The sequence below is a fragment of the Dipodomys merriami genome, unplaced genomic scaffold (assembly GCF_024711535.1).
Source record: "Dipodomys merriami isolate MVZ:Mamm:240054 unplaced genomic scaffold, mDipMer1.0.p SCAF_7, whole genome shotgun sequence".
In the NCBI taxonomy this organism is placed as follows: domain Eukaryota; kingdom Metazoa; phylum Chordata; class Mammalia; order Rodentia; family Heteromyidae; genus Dipodomys; species Dipodomys merriami.
This window is the reverse complement of record NW_027206290.1, coordinates 6,188,160-6,207,726: the sequence shown is the minus strand read 5'-3', so window position 1 is coordinate 6,207,726 and position 19,567 is coordinate 6,188,160. Positions and strand designations below refer to the sequence as shown.

At 34.4% G+C, this 19,567-nt stretch overlaps 1 protein-coding gene across 2 annotated transcripts in view; it reads right to left on the bottom strand.

Annotated features, from left to right (window-relative positions):
- Window positions 1–772: 772 nt before the first annotated feature.
- Window positions 773–19,567, bottom strand: part of Msh4 (mutS homolog 4) — a 76,333-nt gene continuing 57,538 nt past the window's right edge. The window contains exons 16-21 of one of the 2 annotated variants that reach the window (XM_070007310.1): window positions 11,474–11,592; window positions 8,448–8,576; window positions 6,020–6,194; window positions 4,667–4,755; window positions 4,099–4,205; window positions 1,013–1,134 (exon numbers count right to left, since the gene is read on the bottom strand). In XM_070007310.1, coding sequence (XP_069863411.1) covers window positions 1,107–1,134; window positions 4,099–4,205; window positions 4,667–4,755; window positions 6,020–6,194; window positions 8,448–8,576; window positions 11,474–11,592 — 647 coding nt within the window. In that variant the 3' untranslated portion in view covers window positions 1,013–1,106. Of the gene's footprint in view, window positions 1,135–4,098; window positions 4,206–4,666; window positions 4,756–6,019; window positions 6,195–8,447; window positions 8,577–11,473; window positions 11,593–19,567 lie in introns of both variants that reach the window. The other variant, XM_070007309.1, reaches the window with a different exon arrangement.

Sequence of the window (19,567 nt, the reverse complement as noted above, 5' to 3'; positions counted from 1 at the left end):
AATAAATTATACACATTATGATACAAAAAGAAAATAATCTGTTTTTATCCTTTATAACTTCAAAATGAAAATGTTATGTTAAAAGTGTTAACATTGTGAATTTACCTCATGAAATTAGAATTCAAAGGCAAATACTCTTTTTAAATACCTATTCAATAGATTTTTCTCTGTAACTACAGGGTCTAACTTATAACACAATGGGAGGATAATTCATATGGTTATTAAAAAACAGCTCTGTAAAATTTCCCATATGAATCAAATGATGCATATAAACATACCAACATTACATTTCTGCTGTTTTTTGTGTAATAAAGATGGAAAAAAAGAAATGAAAGTTAAGCAAACTGCACTATTGGATATTCAGAAAACCTAATGGGTCAGTAGTGGGACTGCCCCTTCCAGAATTACTGCTTGTATTACCAAACAACGATTTGTTTATTTTCATGTTTTAAAACTATACAGTATCAAAAAGAATACTGTAAAAATTCTCAGTATCATTTAATGAACTTGAGAATCATGTAGGATTGGAATATAGGGATATTAGTTAAGAAAATGAGTTATCATCATCATCATCTTCAAATTACTACTTCAAAGAAAAATGTAAACCAAAGATCATGTTTCTACACTTAATAAGACTTTTAAACTAAAATATTTATGACAATATTTTGAAAGTATAAATAATTTGAAAGTATAAACTCAATACAATGGAAAGTATCATAAATAATTGTTAAAGTGTTGTATTATAGTTTTTATATCGTAAGAATCCTTTAAAAACAGTTGTTATTTGGCAAGTTATAACAATTACTTTTCATGTAGAACAAACAGGTGAAAACTCTAGTTCATATTATTTTTATTACAAAATGAGCAAGTGTATTTGCTCTCAGGAGATACATTAATTCTAGGTTTTTCATATTAAATATACTACTTCATTATTTGAATATGTTATTCTTCAGTCTGTTCTGGAACTTGTTCATCCTGGGAAAAATCTTCTTCATACTTCTTCTTGAGATTACTTAAATAGACTCGCAACCTGTCTGGATCCAACTGAGAATTTCGAGCAGTTTGAACAAGTCTAGTAGCTAGATGATACACAGCTCTCTGTCTTTTCATCTCAGGAGTACTCCTATGGTTTTGCTGTTGGTAAAATATGAGTTAATACATGAGTTAATAATACATATTATGATTTTTTATCACAGTTTGGTACTGTCCTATCCTAGAAATTTGGTACTATCTTAGAAATTTGGCACTCAAGAATTAATTCCTTTAGGTAAATCAGTTCTGTCCAAGTGGCAAAAATTACTGCTAAAAGTAATAATATACTACACTAAAAATGCTTTTGGACAACAACATTTCTCAGAAGTACTTAGAACTTTATGATAGATATGTTGAAAATTACTTTTCAATTAAAAAAAGATCTTGCTGAATGAATAATAGGTCAAACTGTTCAACAAGCTACCAAATAAACAGAAGAAAATCAAACAGGTTTTACAATTGTCATTAAAAAGGTATATGGGAAACTGGGCACCGCTGGTTCCTACCTATAATCCTAGCTACTCAGGAGGCTGAGATCTGAGTATCCAGGTTCATAGCCAACCATAGCAGAAAAGTCCCTGTGAGATTCTTATCTCCAATTAACAATTCCAAAACCTGAAGTGGCACTGTGGCTCAAGTGGTAGAACACTAGTGTTGAGCACAATGAGGCTCAGGGATAGTGCCCAGGCCCTGAGTTCAAGCTCCACAACTGACAGAAATAAAAAGGCATTCCCACTTCTCATTGCTATGCAGTTATTTTTACTGTAAATGTCCCTAAATATATGACTCTGCTATTTCCCATTTTAATTAACCAAAAGATAAACTGATAAACAAAATTAGTTATCCAAAAAGTGCTTGCAGCACAGGGTAACAGTGGCTCACATCTGCAATCCTAGCTATTCAAGAGGCTGAGATCAGAGGACCTTGTTTCAAAGACAGGCCAAGAAGAAAAGTCCATGAGACACCATCTTCAAAATCCCAGATTGGACATGTGCTTAAAGTGATAGAGTGACAGTCACCATGAGAAAAAGAAAAGAGAAAGAAAGTAAGCAAGAGGACAAGCAAGCAAGAAAAAGAAAGAAAGAAAGAAAGAAAGAAAGAAAGAAAGAAAGAAAGAAAGAAAGAAAGAAAGAAAGAAAGAAAGAAAGAAAGAAAGAAAAGAAAGAAAGAAAGAAAGAAAGAAAGAAAGAAAGAAAGAAAGAAAGAAAGAGAAAGAAAGAAAGAAGAAAGAAAGAGAAAGAAGGAAGGGAGGGAGGGAGGGAGGGAGGAAGGGAGGGAAGGAAGGAAGGAAGGAAGGAAGGAAGGAAGGAAGGAAAGAAGGAAGGAAGAAGGAAAGAAAGAAAGAGAAAGAGAAGAAAAAGAGAATAAGGAAAGAAAGAAAAAAGAGAGAAGAGGAGAAAGGGAAAGGAAAAAAGGAAAGGGAAAGGAGGAAAGGAAATGGAAGGGAAGGGGAAGGGAAGGGAAGGGGAAGGGGAAGGGAAGAGATAGGGAAAGAAAAGGGAAGGGAAAGAAAAGGGAAGAGAAGGGAAAAGGAAAGGAAAGGAAAGGAAAGGAAAGGAAAGGAAAGGGAAGGGAAGGGAAAAGGTAGGGAAAAGGAAGGGAAAGGGAAGGGAAAGGGAGAGGGAAAAGAGGAAAAGAAGGAAAGAGAGGAAAAGGGAAAGGGAAAGGAAAGGAAAGGGAAAAGTGAGAGAGAAAGAGGGAAAGAGGGAAAGGGAAAGGGGAAAAGAGGAAGGGGGAAAGGAGAAAGGGAAAGGGGAAAGAAAAGGGAAAGGAAAGAGGAAAGAGGAAGGAAAGGAAAGAGGAAAGGAAAGAGGAAGGAAAGGAAAGGAAAGGAAAGGAAAGGAAAGGAAAGGAAAGGAAAGGAAAGGAAAGGAAAGGAAAGGAAAGGAAAGCAAAGCAAAGCAAAGCAAAGCAAAGCAAAGCAAAGCAAAGCAAAGCAAAGCAAAGGAAAGGAAAGGAAAGAGGAAAGAAAGACAGGAAGATATGCTTGTCCCTAAAGAGAGCACATGGGTAGTCACTGTTGTAGTCTACAAGAAAATACTACCTGAGGAGTGCATCTTAAAAATAAACAACATACATTGAAATTTACATTTATTTCTTAATTCTTAACAAGTTATACTCAAGGAAAGCTAAGAAATAATAAAATTGGAATGTGGAAAAAGCTTAGACATTCACTCCTTGAATAGGGCTTCAGGTTGGGAATATAGCTGGAAAAATCTCATTCACATCTTTGCCTGAACGTAAGACTAGAAAGTTTCAATGAGTTTTCCAAAACATATAACCCTTTCAACTTTCCCAGCAACATGTAATTGGAAATATTTTTTACTTTCATTATAGATCTTATGAGGTACACTAAGATAATCATATTTCACTTACTGAATAACTGGTGGTTATTTGATACACTGGGTAAATGTTTGATGCATTAGGCTAACAACCAATCATTTCAACAACAGTGGTTGGATATCTGGTATCTTGTTCCAGGACCCAAAGGTTGTGCTTATGTACTTATGGGAGCTACAAAAACATTTATCTTTTATAATAAAGGCTTGCCAATAAACAATTGATTATGGCAGAAAATTACTATATGTTCAGAAGAATATTTTTAATGTATTTTAATAGATTTATTTTCACATCAGAAAGTTAACCAGCAATAATCATTGTAAGAACCCAACTGTTTAAGCCAGCTGTTGGTAGCTCATGCCTGTAATCCTAGCTGCTCCTTGAAATCTGAGAATTTTAGTTTGAAGCCAGCCCAGGTAACAAAGTCCACAGGACTCTTATCCCCAATTAACCATCAGAAAATCAGAGTGGAGCTGTGGCTCATGTGGAGCTCTGGATCATAGTGGTAGAGTACTAGCCTTAAGCAAAGAAGCTCAAGGACAAGTGCCCAGGCCCTAAATTCAAGCCCTGTGACTGACAAATAACGATAAAAGAACTTAACTGTTTACATCTTGTCTCTTGGGGGTGCTGGTGGTTTATGCCTGTAATCCTAGCTACTCAAGGGATTGAGATCTGAGGATCACAGTTTGAAGCCAAGCCCTACAGAAAAGACCTGAAGATTCTTACCTCCAAGAAATTACCAGAAAAAGGCAGAAGTGGAGCTGTGGCTCAAGTGGTAGGCCAGTAGCCTTGAGCAAAACACCGCTGAGGGACCCAGAGTTCAAGCACCAGGACTAGCACAAATAAAGACAAAATAAAACAAAATCTTGTCTCATCTAACTGATTTGCTAAAAAATAATTACAATTGAATAAAACAAAGTTTGGAGAAGTACAAAGGATTTTCTTAGGAATTACACTTTTCAATTACATATTTTATTTATTTTTTTTTTTTGGTCTGGTCATGGGGCCTGAACTCTGGGCCTGGGCACTGTCCCTCAGCTCTTCAGCTCAAGGCTAGCACTCTACCACTTGAGCCACAGCACCACTTCTGGCTTTTTTCTTTTTTCTTATGTGGGGCTGAAGAATCGAACTCAGGGCCTCAGGCATGCAAGGCAAGTGCTCTACCACTGAGCCAATCAATTACATATTTTAATTATTAACATATATTTGGATCAATGGCCACAATAAGACATATATATTAAAAGTATTTTATTTCAAAAGCAAATAATTCTTATTGCTAAAAAATAGATTTTACCAAAATTTGTCTTGTAATTTGAGTTGTGATTTCTCTGGCATCCAAGATAATTGCAGGTGGAAGTGATGATGCTTCTGCAGCTTTTAATCCTACAATCATAAACAAATGATTTCAATGTTTTTCTATCTTTTCTTTTTTTTTTCCTATCTTTTCTATATTAACTAACATTTTTCTTCAGATTTAAATTTCCTTTCTACAAGTATTTATGGGCTATTCAGCAATTTGAAAAATTAAGTTTTCCAATGTTCTAAATGAAAGTTCATTTAATTGCCTAGGAGAAAATAGAATACCAATTATCTTGTATCTCAGAGATAACAGGAAAGAAAAGAGATAATTAGAACAATAATAATAATAATAATAATAATAACAAAATCAATTATAAATAAAGTTGCTTATTAGAGTAGAAGGGTATATTGGCTTGAGGGGAAGAGAATGTGTAGTTTTAAAGATAACCTGACAGCTTGTTGTTCCAACAGATCAATAAAAGTGAAATTTCTCAGAAGATAACAAGTGTAGGTGACTATTTTTATGCGAATTCAAGTATCAACTATTATTCCTGTTTTCAGAGCTTAATTCTATTGTATAATGTCATATAGGTTTTCTACTGTGCCTCAATAGTTCATTATAGCTATGTTTAATGAACAGAAGGAACACTAACATTTACTGAGAAATCTTACTGCTAGATACCGACAGGAAGTTCACATTTGATAATGCATTCAAATTTGATGACTCCACATGTAAGAAAAATTATCACTAATCCTATTTCATGCATTATGACACAATATAGCACAGGTGCTTTGGCCACCATAGCTAAAATATGGATGGATCAATTACAAACTCCCTGAATCACAGATTGTATATGTCACACAATGATTTACACAGAAAATATCTAATAAAGTTTAAAAATATCATATGATTTGGGAACATATTCCCTTTTAAGATTTTAGATTTAATTATCAAATTCCCTGAAACTGAAAAAAATGGAAAGACTCTGTTATTGAATCTGAGGAAATATTCAGTTTTTTATTTGTTATGTAACTTGCAAATATAAACTAAGCTATATTTCTTAGACATTATGCCACTTGCTATGCCTTTCATGCCTCAGTGTTTCTTCAAAATTACTGGTTTATATACATGTAAATGTACATGAATGGAAACGAAGGTAGTTATGTCTTATCTAAGTGCATACAGAAACACATACATGTAAGTCAGTTATATCAGATACAGTCTTAGAACACACAAATACTTGAAAGAATGAGAAAGAGCTACCTATACAGACAATAAAAAAGTAGAAAGTTTGTCTTAAGAGAATATACAGTGTGTCAAGGTTTAGCTAATTTCTATATACAATACCATAATTTTTTTCTTCTGTAAGTCCTTTAGAAAGTTTATAGGTATACAAAATTGCTTCTTTATTTCTTGCAGTGTTCTTTACATGCTGCACTTCAAAATGCATGTTTTCTACATTAGGGTACAAGACATCTATATGACATAGCTCCAGGAAATGTGTAGCAAACAATGTAAATGCCTAGAATATACAATAAACAATGGATAATACTTCTGTTTAAATGAACTAGAAAATTTCATTTTACGACTTAACCATAAAACTTAAGCGAAATTTTCTAAGTAACTTAGCAAAGATGTCAAGTGAGACTAATACCTTGGAGGCTAAAATGATCAGTCTACTTAACGTGTTTTGAAATCTTATGTTTTATTTATTTACTTATTTTTGTTGGTCATGGGGCTTTAACTGTGGGCCTGGATGCTATCCCTGAGCGCTTCAGCTCAAGGCAAGAACCCTACCACTTAAGCCACAGTGCCACTTCCAGTTTTCTGGTGGTTAATTAGAAATGAGTCTCACAGATTTTCCTGTCCAGGCTGGCTTTGAACTGCAATCCTCGGATCTCAACCTCCTGAGTAGCTAGGATTACAGGTGTGAGCCACCAGTGTCAACTTTAAAATTTTATATTCTATGAGGAAATACATACAAGTGCACATGCATACATGTTACATTATAAGAAGGAAGACATATTCCTTATGATTTTACTTTCATATTTATAAAGATCTGAATATACTGAAGTTTACCAAAAATCATGCTATTAACTGAGATAACCATCCCCACGACCAGACCCCCCCCCCAAAAAAAGAACCTCTCTTTGAAAGTAGCTTCCTTCTCTAAGTAGTTTTTGCAAATCAATGTATTCCTTCAGGAATTTGAAGTTCCCAAAGCTTTTGTGTTTGTTTTGTGTGTTTTTCTTTTTTTTTTTTTTCCGTGGTGTGGGGAATCAAACCAAGGGTGAAATTCCCAAAGATTTTATGTTTTAAGAGATTACCAGTGAAAGATATAGCTCAAGGGGATGAGCACATGCCTAACATGAGGTCCTGAGTTCAAAGTCCAATACTTAGTACTGCCTTCCCAAGAAAGAAAAATCAAACCTAAATAGAAGGTTAGTGGAGAAATTAAGTATTAAGGCAGTAAAAGAAGAATGTTTGGTTGGCAGAATGGCTCTACTTTGGAAGACTTAGCAAACAGAGGAAAGGTGACATATATAACACAAAAAATGAAAATTCTCAAATAGTACTTGCTATAGTTTCAGTATGATTTGAGTGTATCTTTTATGGAATAACAGTTGAAAGGTAAGCCCTCAGTTTGGCAATGTTGGAAGGTGCTAGTGCCTCGAAGAAATGGGGCTTCTTGGAAGTAATTAAATCATTTGGGTCAATGCTTTTGGCAAGATTTAACACTGGCCTTTTAAAATGCATTGAGATGACATGTAATCAGCTCATGACAGTAAACTGATGTAAACAACATACTCTGGTGATTCTTTACTTCTACTTATTTTTATTCTAAAGGTGATGGACAGGGAGGTTACAGTTACATGGGTAAGGTAATAAGTACATTTCTTCTTGAACAGTGGTCACTTCATTTCTCCCAATGTTTTCCCTCTTGAAACTACTTCTCCCCCCTCCCCAAAGTTGTACAGATTTATTTGCAACATAGAGTCTATGAGTATCACTGATGAGTTAATTCACTTTGTCCTACTATTTCTGTGCTTCCCCTTTCCCTCCCCAAAACAGATAAACTTACATACAATACAAAAAAATATATATTAAGTGAAAGAAGCCAGAGCCAAAGAAACATAGGTTGCATGGTTTCCCTCATTTGTAGTAATGAGACTGTGCCTATAAACCTACAAGTAAATACAATGGATGGGAAAAGACAAAAAAATTACACTTGGACATGATAAGCAGCAGTTTAAATATTCACACTGAGACTAATAGATATTCTTAGGACAAAATCATACAAGCAAAATAGTTACTTGATTATGATCATATAAAATGATGTTTATCAAAATGAAGAAGAAGCCGGGTGCTGGTGGCTCATGCCTGCAATCCTAGTTAGTCAGGAGGCTGAGATCTGAGGATCACAGTTCAAAGCCAGCCTGAGCATGAAATGCTGTGAAACTCTTATCTCCAACAAACCACTAAAAAACTGGAACTGGCACTGTGGCTCACGGGGCAGAGCTCTCACCTTGAGCTGAAGAATGCAGGGACAGCGCCCAAGCTGTGTTCAAGCCCCACAACCAACAAAAAAAAAAAAAAGAAAAGAAAAGAAAAGAAAAAGAAAAAAGAAATGTAAACAAAGACTTTTTTATTTTACTTTTTGTGATTTATTTGTTTTGGTTTTGGTTTTCCCCTTTTGTTTCTATTTTTGATTTCTGTAAAAATATTTCTAAAAGGACTCGAATTTAATATACTTAAAATAAACTGGGATGTATACCTTTAAGCTCAGCAGATATTCACAAACAGCATAACAAATGCCAATACCTTCTTCTGTATTAGTACCTCTGCCAAGTTCATCAATTAATATGAGCGATTTGTCATTAGCATTATGTAGAATATATGCTATCTGAAAAATACAATTTTAATATTTTTCATTGTAACCAAACTAGTATCACAAAATGGAGAAAATTCAGTCTATTAGTTTGTCTGAAATAAATTTTAATAAATCCTGCTAAGCTAATACAACACATTGCTTTTTTTTCTAAAACTACAGGGCTGGGCTGGGAAGGTGGCTCAGTGGTATAGCACTTGCCTTGCATGCCTGAGGCCCTGGGTTGGATTCCTTAGCACCACATAAGCAGGAAAAAAGAAAGCCGAAAGTGGTGCTGTGACTCAAGTGGTAGAGCGCTAGCCTTGAGCTGAAGAGCTGAGGGACAGCACCCAGGCCCAGGGTTCAGGCCCCACAACCGGACCCAAAATAAAACTACAGGGCTATTTATTGCAATAGGAAAGCTGATTTTTATATATATATATATATATATATATATATATATATATATAAACAAATACACATGTGTTTATAAGGTGACACAATAAATACCCATTATCCTAAAATATGATACTTTATGGATAGTGAAATGAAGTTGTAAGTTAAATGGTAAAAAAAAGCCCAAAGATGGTAATTTTCTTCTTCATAAATTACTAAACAATAGTCATTGTTATAAAATACTTAAGATTATCTCACAAATTTACTTCCCTATTCTATATTCACTAAAGAAGGATCCAAAATTTTTAGGAAATGTACCCCAAGTCTTAATCCTTGGTTTCACAAATCAACTTAAAACCATGAACAACAAACACCAAGAATCAAATTGACAGAAATGTTCCTTCCCTTGTAAAGAATATTAGCCTCTTTTTCAAAAGGTAGAATTTCACCTACATTATTTTATTACACAACAACAACTTTTATGAACATTTTGTCTTTCTATGGGACTAAGATTTTTGAAAGCTAGGACCACTTAAAAGTATACCTCAAGGGCCAGGCTACTTGTTGCTCATGCCTGCAATCCTAGCTATTCAGGAAGCTGAGATCTGATGATCATGGTTCAAAGCCAGCCCTGATAGGAAAGTCCATAAAACTTATCTCCAATTTATCACCACGATGCTGGAAGTGGAGCTGTGGCTCAAGTGGTAGAATGTTGGCCTTGAGCATAAAAGCTTAGGGACATCACCCAGGCACTGAGTTAAAGCCCCAGGACTGGCATTAAAAAATAAATAAAAGCACCTACTATATTAGTATACTACTCTCCATAGATATTCAATATGCAGTAAGTATAATACAAACTTTGAAAAAATAGTAACATTTTCACCCTTATTTTTTTCTTTTTATTATCTTTAAGTAGTTGTACAAATGAGGTACTGTTTAACAAAGCAGTTTATGAATATCTTGATCATTGTCATCTTTTTCAATACTCTCATCTATCCTTCCTCTACCCATCTTTTCCCTCACTCTTCTTAATTTTGTAGAATATACATTGGATTCTTGACTACATTCTCTCACTCTCTTCCTCTTCATTTATCTACCACTTTCCTTTCTACCCCATTCCACTCCTTTTGAGTACCTGATTCCTGGTGTTTTATTTTGTTGAACTTTGGTTTTGCCTTTCTAAGGAATTACACTATTTGAGATCTCCCTCGAATCTATATATTTCAGTTAGAACATACTTAAATCAATAAATGTAATATAACACATCTACACAAGTAATGTTAAGAACCACAAGATCATCTCAATAGATACAGAAAAAGCTTTTGACTAGATCCAACATCCTTTTATGATAAAAGCTATGCAGAAGCTGGAACATTCTTCAATATAATAAAGGCTGTGTATGACAAACCTACAGCCAACATTATACTTAATGATAACAACCTAAAGCCATTTTCTTCTAAAATCAAGAACCAGACAAGAATGTCTGTTTATTCCACTCCTCTTCAATATAGTACTGAAATTCCTAGCAAGAGCAACAAGGTAAGAGAAAAACATAAATGGGATCCAAATAGGGGAGGAAGAAGTAAAATTATCCCTTTTGCAGATGGCATGATTCTATACTTACAAGATTCTTATATACTCCTCTGCTAAGCTACTAGAACTGATTCAAATCTATAGTAAAGTAATAGGGTATCAAATAAACCCACAAAAATCAATAGCTTTTCTGCATGCCAACAATGAGATCAAGACTGAAATGAGGAAATCAACTCCATTTGTGATAACCTCAAAAATACCCAGAAATCAGCCAACAATGTAAAGGATTTCTATAGTAAAACTTAATAATTTAAAGAAGGAAACTGAAGAAGACTTAAGGAAACAGACCTTCCATGTTCATGGACTAGAAAAATTATCATCATGAAAATGGCAATATTACCCAAAGCAACCTACAAATTCATTGCAATACCAATCAAAATCCCAACTTCACTGCTATTTGTCTGCAGAAAATTATCTAACTGTATATTGATCCAATAATTCCTTCCAAATAGTCCAAGAAATACTTCTTTAGCCCTCAAGCATATGCTACAGTTTCTAAGATCAGAAATAGGAAATAATGCATACTTTGGAATAGGAAGTTAAAGATCTCCTTACCTGTAAGTTCAGGTTCAATAGTGATTTTTTTAAACCTTCTAATTTAGTGGTCTTTCATATTAAAATCAAGCCTAAGAGGAACATAGATTTTATGCAAAATGAACTGTGCAGTTCATTGTTTACTTAAAGGCCTTTTAGATTTCATCTAAAAACATGCAGGCACAGTTTTTTCACTATTTTTCTTTTTCAAATTGTGCTTTTCCATGAAACATTGATTTCCATTTCTTCTTAACACAGAAATGAGGAAGCTGTCTTTGACTGCCCTCTAGCTCCCAGAAAGGAGTATGGTCACCTATAAGTTTCAGTGCAAAAATACTTTCTTACATGGTAATTTATCACTAGTGTAAAAACTGAATATTTTTGACATAAGAAAGGATTTGTTTGGGTACCTCTTTCATTTCCTTCATAAATGTTGATGAATTTGTTTCAATATCATCATCAGTACTGATTCTTGTAAAGATCTGTTCAGCAATTCTAAAGGAAGAATATTCTGCTGGAACATATGAACCTGTAAAATATAAAAGCAAGATAAATTAAAATACTTTTATAAATACCAGCAACATATTTGCAGACAACTTACTAGGATTTTGTGGTAGAAAGAGAACTGGATATGGGATTAAAGAAAATGAGCTCTAAAACTTATTGCATGACCTGGAAGAATACTTCAACTTTCCCAGCCTCATATGTAAAGCTGTTGTCCTATTATACAATTGGACGTCAAAATAGGGTAGCATTTGACCTAAAATTCAACTATACCAGAAAGAGGACATTTTAAAATTCACAAAAAATTAATAATGTGGTAAATGATAAAAAATAGCATTTAAAATTTAAAATTTTGGAGAAAATTCTTACAAAGCTCAGTTGATTAAAAATCATTATAAAATGTTTTAGATCTTAGATTTTATTTGGAGTAAACTGGAAGATTGGAATTTTCCTCTGTGTAATGATTAAGAAGAGTTGGGGTAACAAAAATAGACTATTCTGAACAAAAAAAGAGACGAAATTGTGTTTTAAAAAAAGACATCTGGAAAGCCTAGAGATGTAGAGAGGCTACAAGAGAAAAGATAGTAACAGTCTATAGTTCCAACCTGAGCTATTCGGAAAGAAAAGTAAGTTGTAGCCAAGGTTGAATATGATGAAACAAACAAGCATCCCTAGCTTCAGGATAATCCCGGAGTTCCCACAAGCCTTAAACACAGCACAGGAATTTAGTGGGCCAATCATTCTTCCAAGGCCAGCATTGGAGAAGGAATGATTTTTGCCACTCCCTTTATCTCTAAGAGTTGCTACTTTGAGAGGAAGCCTATTGTTGGAGTCTGAAATATATTAGGGTTCTGAAAGTAAGTGATTATTACAAGTAAGCCTTCCACACCCACAAGACACCCTTCCACAGTGTCTGAGACAGCCTCAAGTGGCAGCTGTCGGAAGATGAACATAGACTCACTGAGACATTTAGGCTCAGGCTATGAAAAGTAGGGTGATCAGAGGCTCTTACTCTCTGTGATAAGGAGAAAGCCTCACTGTCTATGGTGACTGCGAGACTAAGAGCCTCCAACCTGGTGGAGCAAAGTACATGACCTCTGGTGCTCATTCCTTGAGATGTATGGTTTGCTGCCAGAAATCCAGTTGTGACTAGACCTCAGCTCAGGTCTAGTAGTTTATGGGATTTACACACACACACACACACACACACACACACACACACACACACACACACACACACACACACACACACACACACACACACACACACACACACACACACACACACACACACACACACACACACACACACACAGAGTAATTTACTGCTGGGTGGGATCTGAAAGCACTGAGACATTCAGGCAGGATGCCAGTTTCTGCCAGTTCACCCCCAAAATCCCTAGTGCATATTTCAGTGCTGTTTGTTCCTCCAACTCCCTGACACTCAGGGAACAACTCTTGGTTAGGACATTTACCACCACTGGGCACACAAAAAAGCAAGCCTGTGGAGCAAGTGTCAGAGTTAGAAGCAGCTCTGAGTGTGTAAAGGAGGGAAGCTTCTAAGGTGAATGCAGCCTGGAAGTGGACAACTGACCCTTTTTTTAAAAAAAATTAATTTTGTCAGGGTGTTACACAGAGAGGTTATAGTTACATATGTAAGGTAGTGAGTGCATTTCTTGTTGAACTTGTTACCCCTCCCCCCAAAAAAGACAATTGCCCCTTGACTGGTTCCTCCTTCAGCCTGCATAAACCCAGCTATCTAGAAGGTGTTGCTCTTAGATTGTTTTTCTTCTCTGACATGTTACTGAGGTATAACCCTTCAAAAGAAGTCTTACTTCCTTAAATAAAACTAGGGGAACTATTCATCTCAACAAATGCACAACTTAAACTTAGAAGCAAGAGCAATATGAAAAAAGCAAGTCAACATGGCTCCAAAAGTTTAAAACTCTTCAAGAACTGGATACAAAACACAGAAAAGGCTAAAATTTCAGACAAAAAAATCAGAAGTCTGGTTTCAGAAATTATAAATGATCTCATAAAGGATTCAAATAAAAAGTGAATGAAGTAAAATAGACAATTTAACACCTGAATGAATAAGTCAATATCCTGGATAAGAAATTCAGCAAAGAAATTCAGCAAAGAGTTATTATACTCAGCAAAAATACAAAACAAGTAATTATGACCACAGTAGCCATGATTAGGACATAGTTAGCATCCTTAACCTTCTGATTAAACCTACAAACCTGTAGTCTTAAGTAGGGGACTGAGATACAAGGTAAAAGTAGAAATACTTATTTAATGAAATTATCATAGAAAATTTTCCAAACTAGTGAAAGAAATGTATATCCAAGTACATTAGGCATTTAGAACTCCAAAATGGCTATGTCTAGAAAAGAACTCTACATCGTATTTTAGGTCAAAAGCCAACAGTATAAAACAAGAATACTAAAGGCTGAAAACTGAAAAGTGGCAAGTTATGTACAAAGATAAACTTATCAGAATAACAGCAGACCTATCTGCAGTAATCCTAAGGCCACAAAAAACACAGACAGATGTAGCTAGAGCCCCAAAACAAAAGAACTGGCATATCTACTGAAGTTACCCTTTAAAATTAGAGAACTAACCATCTTCCATGATAAGCATAGACCAAGACAATACTGTAGACCAATACTGCAGAAGATACTTATGAGAATACATAGAAGAGGAAGAAAGAAACATACCAGCCTGAAAATTCAAGAAAGAATAAATCTCAGTAGCAGACTAGAAAAAAAGAAAGAATAAAAGATATTAACTCAATAAACTAACAAACCTCTAAGATGAAGAAGTTAATACATATCTCTTGAACAAACCCTACTGTCACCAGACTTAATTTTCCAGTTCAAACTCTAAATGTAAAAAGATTTAACACTCTCATCAGACCGGCAAAATGGATTAAAAACAAGACAGAACAATCCTGTCTACAAGAACTCATCTCAGTGATGAAGACACATACAGACTCAAAGTGAAAAGATGGAAAAATATGTGGCAAACAGAGTACAAAATCAAAGAGGAGTACCTACACACAAACATGATAAAGCCAACTTCAAGCCAAAATGAATAAGAAGGGATAAAATGTCACCAAATGTTGATAAAATGAAGAAACTATCAAGGAAAATGATTAGAATTTATATTATAAATTATAAACATATATCCTCTAGACCTTGGAGTACTTAGTTAAAGACACAAATGAAAGACTTTGGGATAGGTAAATTCAAATATAGTAATAGTAGGTATTAGTATTCTACTCTTACTGCACCATAGCTTAAATGGACCTTACAGGCCTCTGCAAAATATCTCACTCAACAGCTGAGGAAAGGTATTCTTCACAGCAGCCAATGAAACTTACAAACTAGATCATATTTCAGGCAATACAGCAAGTTTTAACAAATGCAATAAAATTGGAATAAGTTCTTCTATCATATCAGACCATAATGAAATGAAGTTAGATGTCAATAGCAAGAAAAATAGCTGACACTATGCTAATATGTGGAAATAGACCAAAACAACTTTGAATGATCAATCGGTTACTGGAGAAACCAAAGAAGAAATTTTCTTAGAATTAAATAAAAATGAAAATAAAACTTACCAGAACCATTGGGATACAATAAAGGCATTTTTAAGATGGAAGTTAATAGCTATGAGTGCCTACATTTAAAAAAAAATCAGAGAACTCTCAAGTAAGTAACTAATGATGTACTTCAAGCTCATACAAAATCAAGTACAAAACAAACACAAAATTAGTATATGGAAATAAATAATAAAGATCAAGATGAAAATTAATAAAATGGGGAGCAAAAGAATACTGCTTCAAAGGAATAATAAAACAGTTTTTAATGAGATAAAAATGACAAACTCACCCAGGTGCCAGTGGTTCATACCTGTAATCCTAGCTACTCAGGAGGCTGAGATTTGAAGATTGCAGTTCAAAGCCAGCCTGGGCAGGATTTTTTTTTTTTTGTCGGTCGTTGATCTTGAACTCTGGGCCTGGGTGCTGTCCCTCAGCTCTTCAGCTCAAGGCGAGTGCTCTACCACTTGAGCCATAGCAGCACTTCCGGTTTTCTGAGTAGTTAATTGGAGATAAGAATCTCACAGACTTTCCTGCCTTGGCTGGCTTTGTACCATGATCTTCAGATTTCAGCTTCTTGAGTAGCTAGGATACAGGTATGAGCCACCAGCTGAGATTCTTATCTCCAATAAATTTCTCAACAAGCCAGAAGTGGCACTGTGGCTCAAATGGTAGAATGCTAGATTTGAGCAAAAAAGAGGCCCAGGGACAGCACCTGGGCCCAGAGTTCAAGCCCCCAGGACTGGCCAAAAAAAAAAAAAAAAGCGACAAACTCTTAATTAAAATAATGAAAATATAAAGGGAAAATACCCAAAGTAATAAGCTGAAAGGGGATATTACAATGGCTATCATGAAATTATGAGGATTAGGAAATATTAACAAAACATAAATTCCAAGAAATAGGAAAATCTAAGTGGCTAAATGTATAGACATCCTACCAAGGTAAAATTGAACCAAGAGAACATAAACTGTGTACATGAACCCATACTAAGCCATGAGATTACAGCAATAATAGTCTTCCAACAAAGAAAATCCCAACTGCAGAGATTCACTGCTGCATTCTACCAGCTCTTTAAAGAATATCAAAGTTCCACAAATTATTCCATAAAATCAAAAGGAAGCAACACTTCAAAACTCATTCTATGGAAACAATGTTATTCTGATACCAAAACCAGGCAAGGGCATAACAAAAAAAAAGTTATAAACAGTTTTCCTCGATGAAAATAAGCACAAAGTTCCTCAATAGCATACTTGCAAACTAAATTCAACAACACATTAAAGAACCATCTAGTTGGTTTCATTCTAGGGATCCAAAGATGGTTCAACAGATGGAAATGAATAAATGCAATACAACACATTAATAGAAACAGGAACAACAACAACAAAATATGATCAGATGCAGAAAAAGACAAAAAAAATTCAACATCACTACATAATAAAAGCCCTAAAATCTATTGCACCAGTAACACATGCCTGTAATGACAACTACTCAGTATTACAGTGTGGGGCAGAAAAGTCCACAAGACTCCCTCTCCAAAATAACTCCAAAACAATTCTGTTTATGAGCAAACAAAATTCGTATCATGAAAATGGCCATGCTACCTAATACACAATCTTCAGGTTCAATGTAATCCCTATCAGAATACTAATGTCATTCTGCAAAGAAATAGAAAAACCAACCTTTTTGACATTGTAAAGGTGATGTAAAGAAAGTTTGCAATTACATAAGTCAGGTAATAAATGTATCTTTTTTTGAGCAGTGTCACCTCTTCCCTAGTTTAACCTAAAATTTTTATTGAAGCATAAAAGACCCCAAATAGCCACAGGAATCCTGAGCAAACAAGTGATGCTAGAAGTATCATGATTTCATGTTTCAAATTTCATGTTTTAAATTATACTTCAGAGCTATAGTAACAAAAGCAGCATAGCACTAAAATAGGCACACTGACTGAAAAAAAAAACAATAGAAGACATAGAAACAGACCCACATCGGAACAGCCACTTAATTCTTGACAAAGGCATCAATTAAAAAAAAATAGCCTTTTCAACAAATGGTGTAGGAAAAACCTAATATCCACATGTAGAAGACTAAAACCAAATCCTTACTTTTCACTCTGTTTCAAATATCAATTCAAAGATTACTAAGGTTAAAGACTTTAATATAAGGTCAAAAACTCTGAAACTACTAGATAAATATGTAGGAGAAAGACTTGACACACAGGCAAAGACAATAACTTTCTGAATATACTAATAGCTCAGAAAATAAAAGGAATTAACAAATGGGATTATATCAAACTAAAACAAAGGAAACAATTGCCAAGGTGAAGAGACAGTCTACAGAATTCAAAAAAATATTTTCCTGCTTTCTCTAACAGGGACTTAATATCAAGAAAATATAATGAACTTAAAAAAAAACTAAACACTAAAAGAACAAATAATGCAATCAGAAAATGGAGAGTTTGCAAATAAAAAAGGCAATTGGACAAAAAGACATGAAAAAATGTTCATTATGTTAAGCCATTAGAAAAATACAAATTTAGATTGATTCTAGCTTACCTGAGTCAGAAGGGGTGTCAAGAAAACAAACAACGATAGTGCTAGAAAGGATGTGTGTGACGTAGGAAAGGAACTCTTACACAGTTTATGGGATTATAAATTAGTTTGGCCACTATGGAGATCACTCTGGAGGTGCCTCAAAAAAAAGTATCATGCTTATGTTATTTTCTATAAGTAGTTATGAGGAGTACTGACCTTTAAAAATAGGAAATAGATGACTGAGCACCTTAGATACTTAACTAAGGGAAATGAATTTTATTCAGCAATCTATGGGGAGCTATTAAGAAATTTAGCAAGAAAACAGTGAGATCAGATTTGACTTCAATCACTTTTACTGGTTATATATGAGAGTCAAAGAAGAACAAAAAATAGCAGTGAGAAGACTTATGCTATAAAATAGATGAAAAGTATCAAGAATCTTTCTTGTTGGAGGTTAAGAGATATGAAAAATATAAACACCCAACAAGTATATGCTATGTTTTCTACTCATCACTTTCACATTTATTTTCCCATTTAATCCTTCTGAAAACCCTGTAAGAAAGTTGTATTTAGAAGATGAATTAACTCTGCTCTTTGGAAGGCAGGGTCCATTTCTGTTTTATTCACCCTAATATGTAACAGATCTTTAATAAATGTTCATTCATTTTGTACATAATGGTCAGGCTCAAAGATGTGTCCAAAATCACCCAGTATCAGTTCTTTGTTTAGCCCATTTATTTTCCCTAATAGCTAATTCTGAGTTCACTGTGTTGGACACTGTTTCCTGTGTTTTGCTTATATCATCATAATATTTGTGTTAACTGATTAATAGGCAAATCTAATAATTTAATATCTAACAATAATACATTGCTAACTAATTTCTGTATGTTTCTGGAACTTTATAATCCTCTCATTTCTCAGTTACTCTGCTCAACAAAGCAAAGGAACTTGGGCTCATCCTATCTTTTTTGTTTCTTCTTTGCTTTAGAATGTGCTCTTAACTCTGAACAGTCTCTTTCTTTCTCATACCTTTCAATCCATGTGGTGTGGGAGGGGGGAGGAAAGAGAGAAAGTGAAAATTTATTCCTTAAAAAAAGAAGCAGGTAACATAATCTTCATTTGTATATAGGAAAGACAAGACAGGAAAACTAAGACTTGGAGATGTTAAGTAATTTTCCTAAGATCACACAGCTGGTAACTAGACAAGGTAGATCTCCAATGTCTATGCTCTTCACTTCCAAGTCTTTCAAGTCCCACTGTTTCTTTTATGCTGAAACCTTATGAAATATTATACACACTTTGAGGTATTTCTGAGATTTAAGATGGGCAGTGGTAAAAAAGTAAAACAATTATCTTCCAATAATTGATGAGCTAATGTAAGAGTGTTCTGTGTTACATAGAAGAAAATAATTACAACTAATGAAGTACAAATTATAGAAAGCTAAGTTTCAGTTTAGTATAATGAATGTTCTAACAACTGCCTGTTTTATGAAGGACAAGACTCCTCATAGCTATTGAAATAAAAGTAGAAGCATTGTATAAGGATCAGACAAAATTCTGAGTGGAGAGTAATTAGCTAAGATGTCTAATTCCAATCTAACTCTAAACTCAACAGAATACCTAATCATTTATTCATTCACTTTTTCATTAATTCACTGGATTTCCTTCCTCAGAATTACAATCGAATTTGCCCCATATCATTATTCTTTTTTTCTGTATTTACCATTACAATCTATTACATCCAACCAGGGTTTCTAACTCACGACACTTATAGCATCTTGGAATCAATAAATCTTTTACATATGTTGGAGAAGGGAAAAAAGATGGGCACTCTTCAAGTCATTGAATAATGTTCAGCAAA